Source organism: Trypanosoma cruzi, genomic scaffold (genome assembly GCF_000209065.1).
Source record: "Trypanosoma cruzi strain CL Brener 1047053516455 genomic scaffold, whole genome shotgun sequence".
NCBI lineage: Eukaryota > Euglenozoa > Kinetoplastea > Trypanosomatida > Trypanosomatidae > Trypanosoma > Trypanosoma cruzi.
In genome coordinates this window covers 79379-95535 of record NW_001849413.1, presented here as the reverse complement: position 1 = coordinate 95535, position 16157 = coordinate 79379, and the positions used below count along the sequence as shown (strand labels likewise).

The following is a 16157-nucleotide window of genomic DNA, read 5'->3' as shown; positions in this document are numbered from 1 at the left end:
GGAAAAGTAGCAAGAGAGAACGTCAATTATTCGCAGGAGATGCTGGCAGCTGGCACGTTTATTTTCTTGTGTGGCGTATCCGTATCATTGGTGTTGATTGTGGCATCATGGAGTCAACGATGGCATTTGCACGCGAGCGTCTCCGTGGCGTTGTTTCCAGTCGCTGCGGTGATAGCGCTCGGATTCTCGGTATGTGCGCAGAAAATTGTTGAGTATATACACGAAACAGCAAAGCTCAACGTGGTTCCCCCATTCCTTTCCCAAATGGCACTGAGAATACGCCCCATTGCTGGTGACGCCATTACGTTTTTTGATATTCAAATTGTGGCAATTCTTCTTTTTTTGTGCTACGCGTCGGTGGTGTTGCAGCGGCATCTCGTAGACATCTCACGTCTCTTGAAGATATCGCGTCGGCGTATATTTATGAAGCAACAGTGATACTCGCTGTTTAAACGGGGGTGCTGGTATTTGGATTGGGTCTGTTGCCCCCTGTTTATTGTCATTTTCTTTGGTGTGTTACTTCTATATGATGACTGTTCTGTTTTTTTCCAGCACTTTGTGGGATGATTTTATTTGTTCTGTTGGCCCATTTTATTTTATTTCATTGTTATTTTATCCATGGTAGTTGTAACGCCAAATATGACCGAAGGGAGGGTGGTGGAACTGTTTGGCGGTGCCATCCGCTGTCTGCTTCCCGTCACGACCGTTGACGTGAGTGAATTCAGGCAGGTGCCCGACACACAGGAGGTGTACACCGAGGCAGAGACGGGTATGTGCATCATCGTTGAGCTTCTTGCCCGTCAGTCTGAAGTCAGTGACAGGGAGTGCGGGGCATTTTTCTTTAAGGACCTCGCACATGCGAATGAGTGCCGTGACGGGGACTACACACTCAACGCCCAGGAGCCACTCGCACCCTCGGATTACCCAAAGGTGGCGCAGCTGCCACCAGGAGCGGCGCCAGGGAACGGACAGGAGTGTGCATACGGCTGTCTTATTTCTGGGACGCAGCGTATCTCCAAGTACAAAAATGAGCGGGGCAAAGAGAACGAGGTTTTTGTGGCAATCGGAGTGCTGCGCTTCTTGCCGTCCATCTCTTCCGATGTGCTGCTCTCCATCTCTGCGCCTCAGTGGATCCATCCGGAGAGCAGCGAGGCTCAAGTGGTGCGACAGCTTCGGGGGAAGGAGGAGGTGCTGGCGGTGTTGCGGCGTATGTTGATTTCTTTTGAGGTGCGAGAATGGTCGCTTTTTGTGCCAGAGGGTTGAAAGGGGTGGGGCTGCTGTGGGTTTGGAGCGGTGAATTCGCCCAAAATTCGGGCAAACACATGTCTGTTGTCCAACGACGTCTGAAATGTTTGTTTTCTTCATTCTGTTGTTGTTGTTGTTGGTGGTGGTGGTGCAATATGAACATGTGTGCTCTTCTTTTTCTCCTTCCTTTTCTCTCTTGTTCCTGCGATGGGAAGGGATTCCACGCGAGAGTTCACATACGCGCACAGACACCCACTCGAGGAACATCATCTTTCACATCAGCAATCGTGGCAACAAAAAGAAACAGACTTGGCCAGGGTCATAATATACCGAATGCTGCGTAAGATTACCACTCCGTACAAAATATCCGTGCGCCGCACCACCTCAACGGCGCCGGAAGCCACGTCAAAGAAGGCCATTCTACGGTTGATTCGCTTCGACCCCACAACAAACAGACAACGAATAGAAAGTTATGAGTACGACAAGCAGCATGAATACATGGTTCTTGACCTTATCACGGCAGTAAAGGCGCATCAGGACCCCACGCTAGCTTTTCGTGCTTCCTGCTGCGAAGGTGTCTGTGGCAGTTGCGCCATGAACATTAATGGCATTAACAGTCTTGCCTGTATCACATTCTCTCAGCAGGTGACAACAGTGGGGCCGTTACCGAACTTTCCAGTCATCAAGGACTTTGTCGTCGACCTTCGCCACTTCTTCCGGCAATATGCGCAAATTCGTCCATTCGTGCGCAACACAAATCTTGATCGCAGTCGCGTAGAAAACATTATTGAGCGGTACGATACACTTCGAAAAGTCATTCATGGCGTCAGCCCTCATGGGATCCCTACGGACTCGGATGTGCCACGCGGCGGCAACGTGGAGACAGAGGTGGTGGGTCTTCTTCGTCTTTTAGACGCAATTTCTGAGGCGGGCAACGTCACGCACCTTGTGAGTACGCTGGAAGAGCTGGAGGCGAAGGGCGTTCAGCTGGACCAGGCCAAAGTGAAGGAACTCATCGAGACAACGCTGCGGAAGCATGGCGAACGAACAAAGTAGCCACGCAGCCCGAAGGGATCCTTCAAAGAAGGGACTGAAGGGGATGGGGCAAACGGAAGAAAAACGGAAAAAAGCAAAACAAACAAACAAAAAAACAAAATAAAAAAAGAACTAAAAAAAAGAGAAGAGGAGATTTGGGGACGTGTGCCTCTGACGGGGCAGACGAGCAGCGAAAGTAAAAACAACAACAACAAAAAGGGAAAACAAAAGAACAACTCAGACAGAAAGACAAGAAGAGCGGTTGGGTGGAGAAGGAAAAAAATGTCTGCTCTGCGATGGAGTTGAGGAGGGCAGGTCTGTGCGGCCGTTAATGTGACACGCGCCGTCCCTGGCTGGCTGACTTCTTCTCTTTTCTCAATTTCTGTGCTTATACCAGCCAAGGAGTCTAGAACTGACGTGAGGCGTTTTGGTGAATCGGGGCTGCTGCTGGCAAATGACGAGAGAGGGATGGAGGGAGGGAGGAAGGAAGCAATGTCATTGTATTACTTTAAAGCTTAATCCCTTTGTTCAGCTGCTCAAGAAGGAGACAGCACGGGGGGGTGGGGGTACTTAAGGGGGATTCTCTCCCTCCACGCGCATGTATGCATGTAGTCTGTCTCTGGGCACAACAATGTCCACAGTTTGAATGGAGGGACTTAATGAAACTTAGGAAGAGGAGGGTTGACAACGACTTGTGTCAAGTTTGGAAGGTTTGGATGTGCGAGGGCCTAAGAAATACAGGCAAAGAAATAAAAATAACAACAACAACAAAAAAAAGCAAGTATTTTTTTTTTATTTGTTATTGTGGCAAAAAAGAAAATGGAACTGTAGGATGTTATAGATGTATGGTTGTATGGTGTGAGAAAAAAAACCTTCCTGATTTGAACCTCAATCCCCCATCTTTTTATCACTTTCGGTGACGGTGGTGGGCGGCTTAAATGGGAGTAACAGTGAACTGCCCCGAGCATCATCAATGGTATATATTTTTTTTTTTTTTTTGTTTCCTTTCTGCACCTTTTTTGGGTGTGAGAGTGCGTATATATTTGTGTTCACATGTGTGTGCTTTTGTGAGGGTGTCTGTCCGTTCTTCTAATGGAATCTTTTCCATTTTCCGCTTCCTTTCATTGGGGGGCGCACATTTGCCTATTCTTTCTTTCTTTCTTTCTCCTCTCGTACTCTGGAATTATTCTGAATTGTCAGTTGTACATCGAGGTCTTTTAACGTATTCTGCACAAAAAGAAACACAATATAATGAGGAAATTTGCGGGTGGTATCTTATTTTTGGACAAATTTTCCCGTCCGCAATTAGTGGAGTTTGTTGTTCTGGGAGCTATTGCTGTGGCTTCCTTTCTGCTCATGGTATTTCTGCCGATCTCACGGGTATACTGCGCTATTGCCCTGATTATTGTCATCATTTGCGGATTGCGGTTGTGGCGGCTTTTGCCCAGCGACAGGCGACGTGTCTTGAGGGAGGCGCACCAGATGGCTGACGCCATGTTGTTGGCACGTCGGTCGACCAATGCAGCCCCCATGATGGCGCTATCCACGCAGTTGCCTCCTTCTCAGACTGCCTTGACGCAGGCTCCATTCATGCCGCTCGCGCAGTGTGCTCCATGTATGCAGTCTGGGTTTGGGCAAGTTGCGGCACTCCCTACGCAACAGTTTCTGGCAACTTCAATGGGTTTTCCATATCGACAAAATCAGGTTTTGATGATGAACTCAATGGTACAGCCATCTCCACAGCAGCAACAGGCGATGCTGTCGACCTCCATGGTACAGCCATCTCCACAGCAGCAACAGGCGATGCTGTCGACCTCCATGGCACAGCCATCCCCACAGCAGCAACAGGCGATGCTGTCGACCTCCATGGCACAGCCATCCCCACAGCAGCAACAAGCGATGCTGTCGACCTCCATGGCACAGCCATCCCCACAGCAGCAACAGGCGATGCTGTCGACCTCCATGGCACAGCCATCTCCACAGCAGCAACAGGCGATGCTGTCGACCTCCATGGCACAGCCATCTCCACAGCAGCAACAAGCGATGCTGTCGACCTCCATGGCACAGCCATCTCCACAGCAGCAACAAGCGATGCTGTCGACCTCCATGGCACAGCCATCTCCACAGCAGCAACAAGCGATGCTGTCGACCTCCATGGCACAGCCATCTCCACAGCAGCAACAGGCGATGCTGTCGACCTCCATGGCACAGCCATCTCCACAGCAGCAACAGGCGATGCTGTCGACCTCCATGGCACAGCCATCTCCACAGCAGCAACAGGAAATGATGGCTAACACGCCGACACAGACGCATCCAGTGCGTTTTGTTTTACAACAGGCGTCACGTGTTCCAAAGGCATTATCGCCGAAACACCAACATTCGATGGGCGCTGGCAATAGGCTGCCAAAGCAACGGCAAGATTTGAGGAGCAAGACTCAATTTGGCTAAGTTGCGTGATGAATGGAGGGCGCGTTTGATTTTTTTTTTTGTTGTTGACTCTATTTCCAGGGTTATTGTTATTATTATTGTTTTTTTTTCTTTTGCAGGGTTTTTATGTGCATTGAAAAGCTGAGACATTCTCCGTGTGTGCAGTTTATTTTCTTTTTTTTTTTTTTTTTTTTCTGCTGCCCACTGCGGTGTCTCGTAGCTTTCTTGACGGCGCCATGACAACACCTGAGAGTTTTTTTTTTTTTTTGAAGGGAAGAAAAAAATGAATAATAATAATAATAAAATATCTATATTTTTTTTTTTGGGTTGTTTCGGGTGCGTTTGTTTGTTTTGATTTGTATTTATGTGTGTATTTGTTTCTTTTCAGCCTTTTTTCCTTGCGTGGGGGCTCGTTCCTTTTTTTTTTTTTTTTCTTGAACGAAGCCCCTTCATGTGGAGGGGAAGCGAGACAACTGATCGAATGCATAAATGCTTTTTGTTGGTATTACTGATGTATGCTGCTGATATGGGCATCCCACCGATGTGCACACACACAGACGCGGACGGAGCTGCATATATTTTTTTTTTTTGGTTTTGTTAACGTAATTGCGGATGGCTGTCTATTATTTATTTATTTATTTTTTTTCTTGTGGTTTTTTTTTTTTTTTGTGTGTGTGTGTGTGCCGAGGGGAAGGAATAAAGGATGTGTGCTGGCCGGATGCACAACACACATGGACCTTCAGGTCTATGCGGTTGGTGTCTGTTTTTCTGCGGGTACGTTCCTTCCATCTTTGCGGTGATATTGATTTTGGCGCATATAATTCCGTATTATTTGTTTTTTCTTCCACGTCTCCATGAGACGTATACGAAAGGAGTCGTCTCTTGGATTTATTGTGCCTACTGCGTTATTTTTATGACGATAGCGGGGTTGCTTTTATTGACCAACTTTTTATTTGCCATCTTTACACCGCCGGGGTATGTAGAGCGGGTACCTTGGGCCGATATGCCGGTTTTTAGGGGCCAAGTGAATAGCAGCAACATGAATGAGGTACATCGGGTTGGATTAGATGGGAACTTACGCTACTGCTATAAGTGCGAGATATACAAACCAGACAATGCACATCACTGTCGTAGTTGTCGTCGTTGCGTCTATCATATGGACCACCATTGCCCTTGGATCAACAACTGTGTTGGTCGGGATAATGCAAAATACTTTTTGTTGTTTCTCTCTTATATCCCACTGTGCGGCCTTCATATTGGTGGCACGATGGCATACAGCTGCTTGTACCACTTTGACATGCATGGCGTGACTGGTTTTGCGGAAGAACCCATTCTTATTTGTTCCGTCGTCTTTTCATTATTGATGGGCATTTCTTTCTTTTTTTTTGCTGCACATTTTCTCTGGTTGACATTTCGGGGCGAAACCACTGTGGGGAATGTGGCCTATCGCGATAAAGGGGACCAACGGTTGCTGAAAGAGGAGAAGGAGCGATATCTGAATGATATATGTGGCGTGGACCGCCGTTGGTGGCGGTTGATTTGTCCTTTTCGTGTTGTGCGTCCTTCGCATGGGACATCGCTGCGGGAGTTGACTTGAGTGCACTTGGCATATATATACATATATATACATGTCTCTGTGGGCGCTTCTGAGGACTTTTCAAAACTGTGGTCTGCAGGAGGCAGCTGAAGTAAATGGGAAACAATGTAAAAAGCGAGAAGGAAAGAGAGAAAAGGAGGAATTACTGGGAGAGTTTTTTCTTATGGATGATGGCTTCTGGTTCTTTTCTTTTTTCTTTTGGTCTTGTTTTGCTGTTGTTGCTGCTGTTTTTTTTTTTTTTTTTTTTTGGTCTTCTCTTTTTCTGCGTGGTTGGTTGGGCGTCACGCCTGCGGTCAAGAGATATCAACACACTGCAAATATCTGAAAAGTCATTTCTTTTTCCTTTTAAACCCTTTATTTTATTTTTGGGCCGACGAGCTCTTAGAGTGGGGTGTAGCCGCATTGCTTTGTTCACAGGGCTGGGGACTGCTGTTCCCTGCAACACAACTCCCGACGGCGAGAGTAGACAGGCTCGAACCAAGACGGGGGTTCATTTGTAGGAATGGATTGCGTGGTAGGCATGCGGAATGTGCATAGCCACACCTCAAGGAATTGTGGTGAGGTGTGTTGCCTATGTCTTTCATACACATTTCCGTTTATTTTGTTTTTGATAATAGTTTCTTCTACGGTGGGCTTTGATGCGTACTTCATAACCCTCTGCCTGCGGTATAACAGGGACTGGCGCACGGCTGTTTCGGTGCTTTTCATGGTGGTGGGCACTGCCGGGGTCGCAATGCTCATGTGGGCATTTATAGGTGTTCTCACGACGGCCGCAGGGTATGTCCCTTCCTTACCCTGGAAATATCCTCCAACATATGTTGGTGAGATGGCGGGTTTTCGACCCCCTACTCAACCCAATTCGGAAGGTTTCAATCCTTACTGCGTCACCCAGCTGGATCGCACAAAAAGGCTGCGGTACTGCGTACCATGTGGTCAGTATAAGCCGGACAATGCATACCATTGCAACTTTTGCTCGCGCTGCACATATCAGTTTGATCATCATTGCCCTGCCGTAAACAACTGCATCGGACGCGAGAATTACAAAATTTTTGTTACGTTCCTTATCTACACTGGGTTAGTTTCTTTTTTAAATACTGTTTTGATGCTGATCGGTTTACTTGTTTTAGATAGTGGCGAGAGGTTCGTCTTATGGTTTGGGCTTCCCTTGTTTATGGCTCTTTTGGGTTCCAGTGTTTTTTTCTTTGGTATGCTACATGTGTGCTGGAGCTATCGTGGGGAATCGACCATGTCGCGACACGTTGCCTTATTCAATCGGGAGGAAGCGATGGCGCAGGATAGGCAACAAGCGGATGAAAAGCGACGTGCTCACTGGGATGCAGTGTTGGGGACAGACAGACGGTGGTGGCGCATGCTTCTTCCAATGAGGGCCAGGTGGTTGAACACTGAGGCTCTAGTTTGAAGTTGTCCGTACGTTTTTGATGCTCAATTTATTATTCTTTTTTTCTTCTGAATACAAAATCATATATATATATATAATTTTCTATTTATGGCAGCCCAAGCTTTCTCTACGCGATGTATATTATTTATATCTAAGTGTCTGCGTGTGCTTGTGTGTCTTTGCAGACTGATTGGTTGTGATGTGGAGCGTGAATTCATATGAGTCAGGACAAACTCAAAGAATATCCACATCTAATATATTTTGAAAGCCATTTTTTTTTTGTTGTGTGTTTATTTGTTGTTGTACACTTCTGCCTTTTGTTTGTCGGCTTCTTTCGGCCTGTTCTTGTCTTTTTTTTTTTTTTTTTTTGTTTTGTAATTTGCTTCAGCGAGAGTGGGAGAGAGTGAGGAGTGACGGGAGGGGGACCGTCACGACAGAGAGAGAGAGAGGGCGCGTGTTTTGTGTATAAAAGGGACGGTCTTTCCGAGAATAAGAAAAGTAAAAGGAAAACAGAAAAAAAAAAGAAAAGGAGGGAAATGCCCCCTGCCGTTGATGGCAAGGGTGTGAGCGGCGAGGGAAAGACACCGCAGCAGGGTGAAGGGGTGGCGCGGAGGGAAGGAGTGCTGCCACCCATACGGCCCGTCGCCTCGGCACCGGTGGGAAGGAGAAGAGACAGCTCGGCCGACGAGTTATTGTGTCTTAAGAAACTCCTGCAAAAACAAGAGAGTCGCTTGAACGAGCGCTACCAGCGCATAACGCTTTGTTCGGAGTCTGCCGGGGGAGCCGACATCAGCCGCACCGCCTCGGATTTGGGCGATGTAGCCACAAAGCCGCAGGGTGTTTTAGGGAACGCTTCTCTGAGTGTTCGCGGAGCCCACTACAATCCGAACCCAATTCTTTCCTCCGCGCCACCGACTGCTTGGGAGCAAAAGGAGGGAGAGACAGGGGCCCAAGAGGCGAGGGATTCTAGGGAGGAGGATGAGGATGAGAGTGAACTCCGTAGGCTCGAGGAAGATCTTAACCGTCACCAAACACGCATCAATCACATTCAAAATGAGATGGCGCGTTTGTGGCGGAAACCGCATAGTCACAGGAAAACTGCCCTGTCGCCACCAACACCGCTCGTGATGCAGGTTGATAACGATCGCGAAGTCTTGGAACTGGCGACGTTGGTGTATAAATTCTCGACGTTCGAACAACAGAAGGGAGGAAACCGCGCAACCGGTGGTAAGAACTCCTCCCAATATGATGTTTCTGGTGTTGTGGATCCTTGGCGGAGCTTTTCCAGCTCCATAGCCTTTGACCCAGAGCGTTCCACGACTAGCATGCAACTGGGACGGATGTCTATGCGTTCAAGCAGTGTTCTTCGCATAACAGATGGTACAATTGCCCTCATGGAATCCTTAACCAATCAACGAGATATTGTTTTACCCTCACCCAGCGAGGTGGGTGTGGTGCGTAGCGGTGACGTTCTCTCTGCAAACCACATTCTTGTTGTGGATCTGCAGGATGCACTGCGCAGTCATAAATGGCCAACAGGCATCATTTCTGGCGCTCCCTACTTTCGCATAGTGCCAAGGCTAAATGTGGCAGGTGTTGCCCAACCGAACATTAGTGCTGTACGAACAGTTGTAAACGAGGTTTCTCGAGCCTATGATGGGGCCTTTGTGTGGGTCAATCTTCGCGAAGAACCTCTTATTTATATCAACGATCAGGCTCACATTGTTCGAGAACGCAAGGAGCCTCTTAATCCGATGATTATTCCAAATGTCACCGGCCGCGGCATTGCACAGATTGAGGAGAAACTTAAACAGGAGGTATTAAAGGAGGCACATGAAAACGGCGGCAACGTCAGTGTCCACATGGAGGGGGTCAATGGTCTCATGGAGGATCAATGGGAAAGCGCAGATCCGCATTGCGTGTTAACATTACAGAATGTTTTTGACGCGCTTCGCCCAAATGTTATTTTTTATCGTCGTCCCATTACGCGGAATGTCGGGCCGCAGCCGCAGGACTTTGATTTTGTTTTCAACACTTGTGTGGAGTATCCACGAGCGGTGATTGTGTTCAACTGCCAAACAGGGCGGGGGAAGACGAGTTCCATGATGTTGATTGCCAGTATTGTTCGCTTTTATCAGATGTGTGGCCATGACGTCTCCCTCGATATTCGCTTGCTACGGAGTGAGTCACGGGGATTTCGTTTTCGCACAATCAGGAAGCTTATCTCACTGATCCCGGACGGTAAACTTCACGAGCACCGGCTTATGATCCTTTTAGAGCTTATCGACAAGGTGTACTCCATCACGGAGCACATCCACGCCGCATTTTACACAGGGACGGCATCGGCGGAGGAGGCCATGATGCATCTTCAGCAGTACTCTTATTTTCTTGTCTTCTCGTTCTACTGCGAGCAGCGTCTTTGGAACTTCAACATCAAAATACCCTTCAGTGAGTGGCTAGCGGAGAATAACGAGTTGAGGCTGATCATAGCCAGCATTCAGTCGATGGAGGACGAGTTACGGGAGGAGTGCATAGTCGCGCCCATCGCGGAGGGAGAGGCGGCTTGGGCCGCCAGCATTGTGCGCCATCGCCGGGGAAATGTGTTGAGTGCCGGCCGCATTTTGTACACCGTTCCGATGCTTTCGGGGGACTCGCAACACGTCAATACACTGCGGCAACTGGCGCCGGATGTGCCCATCTTCACCTGCGGGCGGTTGTCGGAGTCTGGCCGCAATCTGCTCATGGCGGAAGTGCGTCAATATTTCCCCAATGAGGGGAATATTTTGTGGATCAATCTTCGCGCCGAGCCCATGGTGTACATCAACGACATCAGCTTCACATTGTCCGACTATGACACGATCTCAGGCAACTCGGCGGAATTGGCATCGACAATGCATGTATCACTGAAGGCTATGGAGCAAATAGAGGAGCGTCTGCGTCGTGATGTTATTTTGGAATCACAGGAACACAAGGGTGTGATACTGTTGCACCACATTGAAGGAAATGGTAAACGCTCGACGATACGCGTTAAGGTACGTTCTGTGCGTACACCCAAATCGACCATGGCTGACTTTGCAACGGAATATGGAGTCTCCTATCATCGCATTCCTATTCCATTTGCCGGTCATATGTTGGCTTCCGACGTGGATCCCTTCTTGGAGTATTTAAGTAAAAAAGGTGGCAAACATGACGTGTTTATCATCCATGATAGTGAGGGGTCGATGCGTACGACAGTTGCGCTTAATATGCTTACCCTCTACCGTGCTTCTAGAGCGATTAGTTTACGAAGGCTTGCCACCCCGGATGAATTTAGGGAGGTGCTACGTGTCGGTCAGGGGGGAGTGGTGTTGCCCTCCGCACAGGTCGTTGGTTCGGTCGCGGTAAATCCGGACGAGTTACCGAAGATGCCTGTTGAGTTGCAGTTGGCAGCCACCATATGCCAAATGCTTACAGCGGGTTCATTGTTGCGTGTTGTTGAGGCAGCAATTTCTCTTGGGGGGCGAGGTACACGATGGAACATTCTTCACATGTTAAATCATTTAAAGGTGACGATGACAGATGCCATCAATAAGGTGAAGATTATGAGAAACACCGTTTGCTTGGTACGCACGTATCTTCTGGTGCTTCTCAGCGCCATTTACATTGACTCTATGGGGGACTACTGTTTGGAAAAACCATTTAGCGATTGGGTAGAAGAGCGGACAGAAGTGGCAAATATTATTGCCAATCTTGATCAGCGTGCGGAGCAGTCTATCAAGTACGTGGAACCCCGCACCTTTATGAAGGGAAGCGTCCCACACCACAATGGAGATGTTTTGACAGCGAACTGCATGTTAAAGGCAGATCACTTTCCAGGATGTCAGAAAAAAGGCTTGCGGCCGGAGTTGTGCGGTGCACCAAACTTCCGCAAGGTCGATACGGTCAATGTCTACGGCGTGGCCATTCCAACCCTTATGGGGATCCACAACATCCTATCAATTCTCGGTGCTTCGCAAGAACCGCTCCAGGCATACCCAGGCGAGAATAATGACAAGGAAGTCCACATGGGCTTTGCGGCGCCTCGGCTTTTTGAGCCCCGTTTTTCGCCAGAGGAGCTTTCCAAGCCTTTGCGTGGCAGCGTTGTTTGGGTAAATCTCCGTGAGGAGCCAATTTTATACGTCGGCGATCGGCCATTTGTGCTACGCAATTTAGATGCTCCGTACGTGAATGTAGAGTTGACCGGCATTGCAGCCCATAAGGTGGAGCAGGTGGAGACACAATTGATGGTGGATGTGCTAAAGGAGGCGACACGGCACAACGGCATGTTTCTTGTGAGCGATGAAGGAGAACCCGGGGAAATTGTTGGCATATGGGAACCGGCCACTAGGGAAACTGTCAAAACGGTGCGAGAGGTATATGATGAGTTAAGGGCACAAGGCATTCGTGTTACCTTGCTGCGACTTCCTGTGACAGATGAGCAAAGTCCTAGCGCAGAAGATTTTGATGCACTTGTTTCTGTCTTACTTCCTAGCATTGCCACTCACATGGATCGTCGCGAGACGCTGTCATTTGTATTTAATTGCCAAATGGGACGTGGACGCACTACAACTGGCATGGTGATTTGCTGCTTGTTGATTGGTCTTGTGATACCGGAGTATTACGATGAACTGAACAATAGATATGATCCTCTTTTCAAGCCAGATGACTCACCATTATCACGTGGGGAGTACAGTTGCATTGTGCAGCTAAAGCGTGTACTTACAGGGGGGCGCCAAGCGAAGCTGCAGGTGGACTTGGTGCTAGAGGTGTGCGCCAAGATGCAAAACCTTCGCACAGCGATTGAGAGCTTTGCGTTGCAGGTGAAGTCACCGGACGTCACAGAGTCGCAGCGTGGCCGGGCACACCACCACGGAGTGCACTACTTGCGTCGGTACTTCAACCTCATCACCTTTGCTGCGTATCTCCAGGAGGAATATAATTCCATGAAGAAAATGATGCGCTGCACGTACTCATCATGGTTGGCACAGCGACCGGAACTCACGACTTTGTGTGACTCCGCATCTCTCAAGTAGTCAAATTTGTACAGAGATATAAGAAATTGGCGGCATGCCAACTGTTATTTCTATATGATTTTTTTTTTTTTTTTTTGTGTGTGTGCGTGCATCATTGTGAAAATAAGCGGGTAAATTCATGCGGTTATGCTCTTTGTTTTTTTTCTTTTTCGTTTCTGTTCACTTGTTCGGCTGTTTCTTATGTTTATTCGGAGTTGTGGTAGGAGGAGAGAAAGAGCCGCACGTTGCGACCAGAGCTGCACACGCCATGTATACAGGAGGGGGAAAATATTTTTTTTTTTTTTTTTCTTTTCTTCTTTTTTCTTTTGTTTTGTTTGCATGTTCTTTATTCGCAAGGGAAGTTCACCGTGTGTTTGCAATCATTTGGGTATCGCGGGCAGCCTTTACGGTAAAGAAAGAAAAAAGAAAAAAAAGAACAAAATGAAGAGACGTGGTGGTGGTGGTGTTCATGGCGTGTGGGGGGGAGATTTTTTTTTACTTTTGGTGAACTTTGGAATGCAGTTTTTTCTTTTCTTTTCTTCTTTTTTTTTTTTTTTTTTTTTCTATAATTTGCATGAAGAGCTGAAATGTGTTTTCATTGTATTTTTTTCTTTTTTTTTCTTTTTTTATTATTATTATTATTTGGCTTTTTATGATTTGCGGCGTGGTGGTGCTGGTTCCTGTATGCTTGTATGTATGTGTGTTGTTGAGTTCTTTTTTTTTTTTTTTTTCTTTCTTCTATTTTTTTTCTATGTGCATGTATGCCGCGTATTTTTGTTATATTGTGGTGAAGATGTATGGAATAGTTATGTTGTTGTTGTTGGTGGTGGTGTATATTCATAATGATGGTGGTATGGATGCATGCGTGCATGTATATGTATGTATTTATATACATGAATATATATAAATATATTTATAGTGTCTTTCTGTCTGTGTGTCTCTCTCTCTCTCTCTGTGTGTGTACGTGTGTGTGTTCAACTCTTTGGGATTCTTTATTTTTGGGCCTTTTTTAAATGCTTGCGTACTTATTTATTATTTGCGTGTCTTTTTTATTTTTATTTCTATTCAGACCTGGCCTGGCTTCGGTGTGGCGGCGGAGGCTTTGACGCAACGAGCAAAAGGTGAGGAAGGCGAGAAAAAAATAATATAAAAATGGAGCTTCCGTTCCAATGGGATGACGGGAATTTCATCTCTCCTTTTTTAGCCAGCGGCGACGACACGCTGAGGGTACTTGCGGCGTGGCTGAATGACTCGCCGCTGCTTCGATTCCAGCACGGCGGTGCGCTTCGGCTCACGGACCTCGGATGCGGGGACGGGAGCGCATTGCTGTCTCTGAGCGCGGGGCTGTTCACGTTGCGGGGTGCCAGCGGTTGCCGTGACGTCTCTCCCCTGCAGTTGACGGCTGTCGGACTGGACCTTGACGAGGAACTCATCCTTGCAGCGAGGCGTCGAGCGGAGGCAGTAATTGTGCCACCACCGCACCGTCTTCACTGCGTCTTTGAGACTGCGGACGTGCGCCAGTTGGATGCGGCGCAATACTTCCCGCTGTCGGAATCCAGCCGCCACGTATTGTTTGTGTACCTGCTGCCGGAGGGGTTAGAGGCCATTCGTGAGAAGCTGTTGGAGATAATTTCTCGTGTTGCGCTTCTTGTGTCAAACCGCTGGGAGGTGCCATTTCTTGCCAGGTGGAAACGCGTGAAGTTGCAGAATTTGCACCTCTACCAGTACGTGGGGGATGGGGCGAATTAATAATGACCAAAATTGCTGTGAGGTAATGTGGACATTTTATTTTTGGATTGATTCCACGCGAGGGGAAAGGGGAGGTGCGTGTGTGTTTGTGTGAGTGGGCGATGGTGCTGTTGGGATTGTGTGATTTCTTATGGCTTTTGATAATTTTTACCTTTTTTTTTTTTTTTTGTATGCATGTCTTTTTGTTGTCATTAGGAGCTGGCAGAGGGGGAAGACGCCTGGTGGGTATGTGGGGCAATGGATTTCTTTCGCTTTCATTCAGCACAACAGTACTCCAGCCAGGTGCCCCTTCGCAAGCTGTTGTTTTGTGTGACACTCTGGCGGGCCCTGCTGGTGGAGGAGAACCAGCCGGAGGTGTTGTGTAGTGTGACGGTGCCGTGGGACGGTAAACTTTTTTCCCCCGCGGAGAAACTTGACATGATTCGCGCCGTTGCTGCCGAAACAGCAGCTGGGATCAACGAGCGGGTTTCTTTGCGGGACGATGCCGACGGCACGGAGATGGAAATGGTGCACGCGCTGCTGCAGGGGCGTGCGAGCCCCATCCCTGATGCGGTTAGTGCGGCAAGGCAGTTGAAAGAGCACCTCGAAAAAAGCGCCAGTGCATTATTTACGCATACCTCCAGCGAAGATTACATATGCGAGGCAGAGGAGGAATGTCCGGTTGTTCCGCCGCAGGATCCAAGTCCACTGGCGTCAGCCGTACTTCGTCGGTACCGTACCCAACACAAAACGAGCAACAAGATGTATTTTATGTGGGCAATTGGAGGCATTCCTGCCCCGCATGGGGCTTCATTGACGGATATGCGGTGGGAAGGCGAGGAACGTGTCATCTGCATTATCACGGCAGACAAGAGTGAGTTTTATTTTACGGCAAGACCATCCATTAACGAGATGCACACTCTGTTTGTAGACTCTCTGCATGTGTACTCCTTCAAGATTTCTGTGGCGGCTGCGAAGGAAAAGGCTTTGATCCCATCGGAAACCGACGGCATTATACAAAAGATTTGGAAGATTGCGTTGCGTGTGAGAGATCATCTTTATGTTCCTCACTCTGGCCGAAGGCAATTACTGCAACAGATGCTCCTGCAAGATGCTGCTGGCACGGATGCGGATGAGGTGGCTTTAGAGGCGGAGCCCGCTTCACTGACAGGCGGCAGGGACTCTTTTACGCACGGAAGGTCGAGGGGGAAGGTGCGGCATTACATACATGGCACCATTGACAGGTGCGTTGGTGTGCCAGAGGACGCTCTTTATCTTCATTGCCAGTGGCAACAAGGCACACGGGATGGGGATAGCTATGAGACGGGAAACGTGGATGAAAGCTTTACGACGCAGCTTGCCTTTGCTGGTACGGCCATCGTGGAGGATTTTATTCCTGTTCCAGTGCATACTTTTAACACTCCTTTTGAGTATCATCTTGACGACGTGGAGATGACACCGCTGGAGCTCATTGTGACGGTGTACAGTGAGACGGAGCGTTCCCAACAGGCACCCGTTGGCTACACAACAATGACGGTACCGTATATGCTGCCTGGTTGCCACTCATTGCGAGCCCCGCTTTGGCGACCACGTCAAACTGGACGCGAGTTCCTTCGCTCCGCGCTTGTGGGCGGTGCCCCCTCGCTTGTTGACTCATCCGATGTAGCCGCACGCAGCAACACGGGTATGTCCCTCA

The 16157-nt window shown here is 48.3% G+C and overlaps 10 protein-coding genes across 10 annotated transcripts, besides 26 other annotated features; all 10 read left to right on the top strand.

The window, feature by feature from the left end:
- Positions 1 to 6099: part of a sequence feature (areas merged during assembly that could not be assigned to a particular haplotype. This can correspond to areas where the two haplotypes were merged or to regions with more than two copies in the genome that were merged during assembly.) that runs on past the window's edge.
- Tc00.1047053509769.66 (hypothetical protein, conserved) lies at positions 40 to 438 on the top strand (the record flags this gene model as incomplete). Its single annotated transcript, XM_809913.1, has 1 exon — positions 40 to 438. One exon carries the CDS (start codon positions 40 to 42, stop codon positions 436 to 438), a length of 399 nt encoding a protein of 132 aa, XP_815006.1.
- Positions 589 to 616: a microsatellite.
- Positions 619 to 1263, top strand: Tc00.1047053509769.63 (Ran-binding protein, putative; the record flags this gene model as incomplete). The annotated part of the gene is made up of 1 exon (XM_809912.1): positions 619 to 1263. One exon carries the CDS (start codon positions 619 to 621, stop codon positions 1261 to 1263), a length of 645 nt encoding a protein of 214 aa, XP_815005.1.
- On the top strand, positions 1453 to 2301 carry Tc00.1047053509769.60 (hypothetical protein, conserved; the record flags this gene model as incomplete). Its single annotated transcript, XM_809901.1, has 1 exon — positions 1453 to 2301. The coding sequence occupies one exon, from the start codon at positions 1453 to 1455 to the stop codon at positions 2299 to 2301; it is 849 nt and encodes a 282-aa protein (XP_814994.1).
- Positions 2358 to 2429: a sequence feature (T-rich).
- Positions 2740 to 2770: a microsatellite.
- Positions 3258 to 3279: a sequence feature (AT_rich).
- Positions 3427 to 3446: a microsatellite.
- On the top strand, positions 3532 to 4728 carry Tc00.1047053509769.40 (hypothetical protein, conserved; the record flags this gene model as incomplete). Its single annotated transcript, XM_809900.1, has 1 exon — positions 3532 to 4728. The coding sequence occupies one exon, from the start codon at positions 3532 to 3534 to the stop codon at positions 4726 to 4728; it is 1197 nt and encodes a 398-aa protein (XP_814993.1).
- Positions 4753 to 4822: a sequence feature (A-rich).
- Positions 4873 to 4901: a microsatellite.
- Positions 4985 to 5031: a sequence feature (AT_rich).
- Positions 5331 to 5375: a sequence feature (A-rich).
- Positions 5411 to 6304, top strand: Tc00.1047053509769.36 (hypothetical protein, conserved; the record flags this gene model as incomplete). The annotated part of the gene is made up of 1 exon (XM_809910.1): positions 5411 to 6304. The coding sequence occupies one exon, from the start codon at positions 5411 to 5413 to the stop codon at positions 6302 to 6304; it is 894 nt and encodes a 297-aa protein (XP_815003.1).
- Positions 6100 to 6299: a sequence feature (haploid, non-Esmeraldo-like haplotype).
- Positions 6300 to 8176: a sequence feature (haploid, Esmeraldo-like haplotype).
- Positions 6532 to 6552: a microsatellite.
- Tc00.1047053509769.33 (hypothetical protein, conserved) lies at positions 6807 to 7724 on the top strand (the record flags this gene model as incomplete). Its single annotated transcript, XM_809915.1, has 1 exon — positions 6807 to 7724. One exon carries the CDS (start codon positions 6807 to 6809, stop codon positions 7722 to 7724), a length of 918 nt encoding a protein of 305 aa, XP_815008.1.
- Positions 7786 to 7813: a sequence feature (AT_rich).
- Positions 8054 to 8077: a microsatellite.
- Positions 8177 to 8321: a sequence feature (areas merged during assembly that could not be assigned to a particular haplotype. This can correspond to areas where the two haplotypes were merged or to regions with more than two copies in the genome that were merged during assembly.).
- Positions 8190 to 8240: a sequence feature (T-rich).
- Tc00.1047053509769.30 (hypothetical protein, conserved) lies at positions 8240 to 12754 on the top strand (the record flags this gene model as incomplete). The annotated part of the gene is made up of 1 exon (XM_809899.1): positions 8240 to 12754. The coding sequence occupies one exon, from the start codon at positions 8240 to 8242 to the stop codon at positions 12752 to 12754; it is 4515 nt and encodes a 1504-aa protein (XP_814992.1).
- Positions 8322 to 11465: a sequence feature (haploid, Esmeraldo-like haplotype).
- Positions 11466 to 12117: a sequence feature (areas merged during assembly that could not be assigned to a particular haplotype. This can correspond to areas where the two haplotypes were merged or to regions with more than two copies in the genome that were merged during assembly.).
- Positions 12118 to 16157: a sequence feature (heterozygous, Esmeraldo-like haplotype).
- On the top strand, positions 12881 to 13576 carry Tc00.1047053509769.20 (hypothetical protein, conserved; the record flags this gene model as incomplete). The annotated part of the gene is made up of 1 exon (XM_809898.1): positions 12881 to 13576. The coding sequence occupies one exon, from the start codon at positions 12881 to 12883 to the stop codon at positions 13574 to 13576; it is 696 nt and encodes a 231-aa protein (XP_814991.1).
- Positions 13025 to 13070: a microsatellite.
- Positions 13256 to 13296: a microsatellite.
- Positions 13337 to 13361: a microsatellite.
- Positions 13445 to 13482: a microsatellite.
- Positions 13603 to 13651: a microsatellite.
- Positions 13653 to 13707: a microsatellite.
- On the top strand, positions 13886 to 14482 carry Tc00.1047053509769.10 (hypothetical protein, conserved; the record flags this gene model as incomplete). Its single annotated transcript, XM_809897.1, has 1 exon — positions 13886 to 14482. The coding sequence occupies one exon, from the start codon at positions 13886 to 13888 to the stop codon at positions 14480 to 14482; it is 597 nt and encodes a 198-aa protein (XP_814990.1).
- Tc00.1047053509769.4 (hypothetical protein, conserved) lies at positions 14720 to 16157 on the top strand (the record flags this gene model as incomplete). Its single annotated transcript, XM_809911.1, has 1 exon — positions 14720 to 16157. A coding segment is annotated over one exon (1438 nt), but the record flags the coding sequence as incomplete, so codon positions are not given.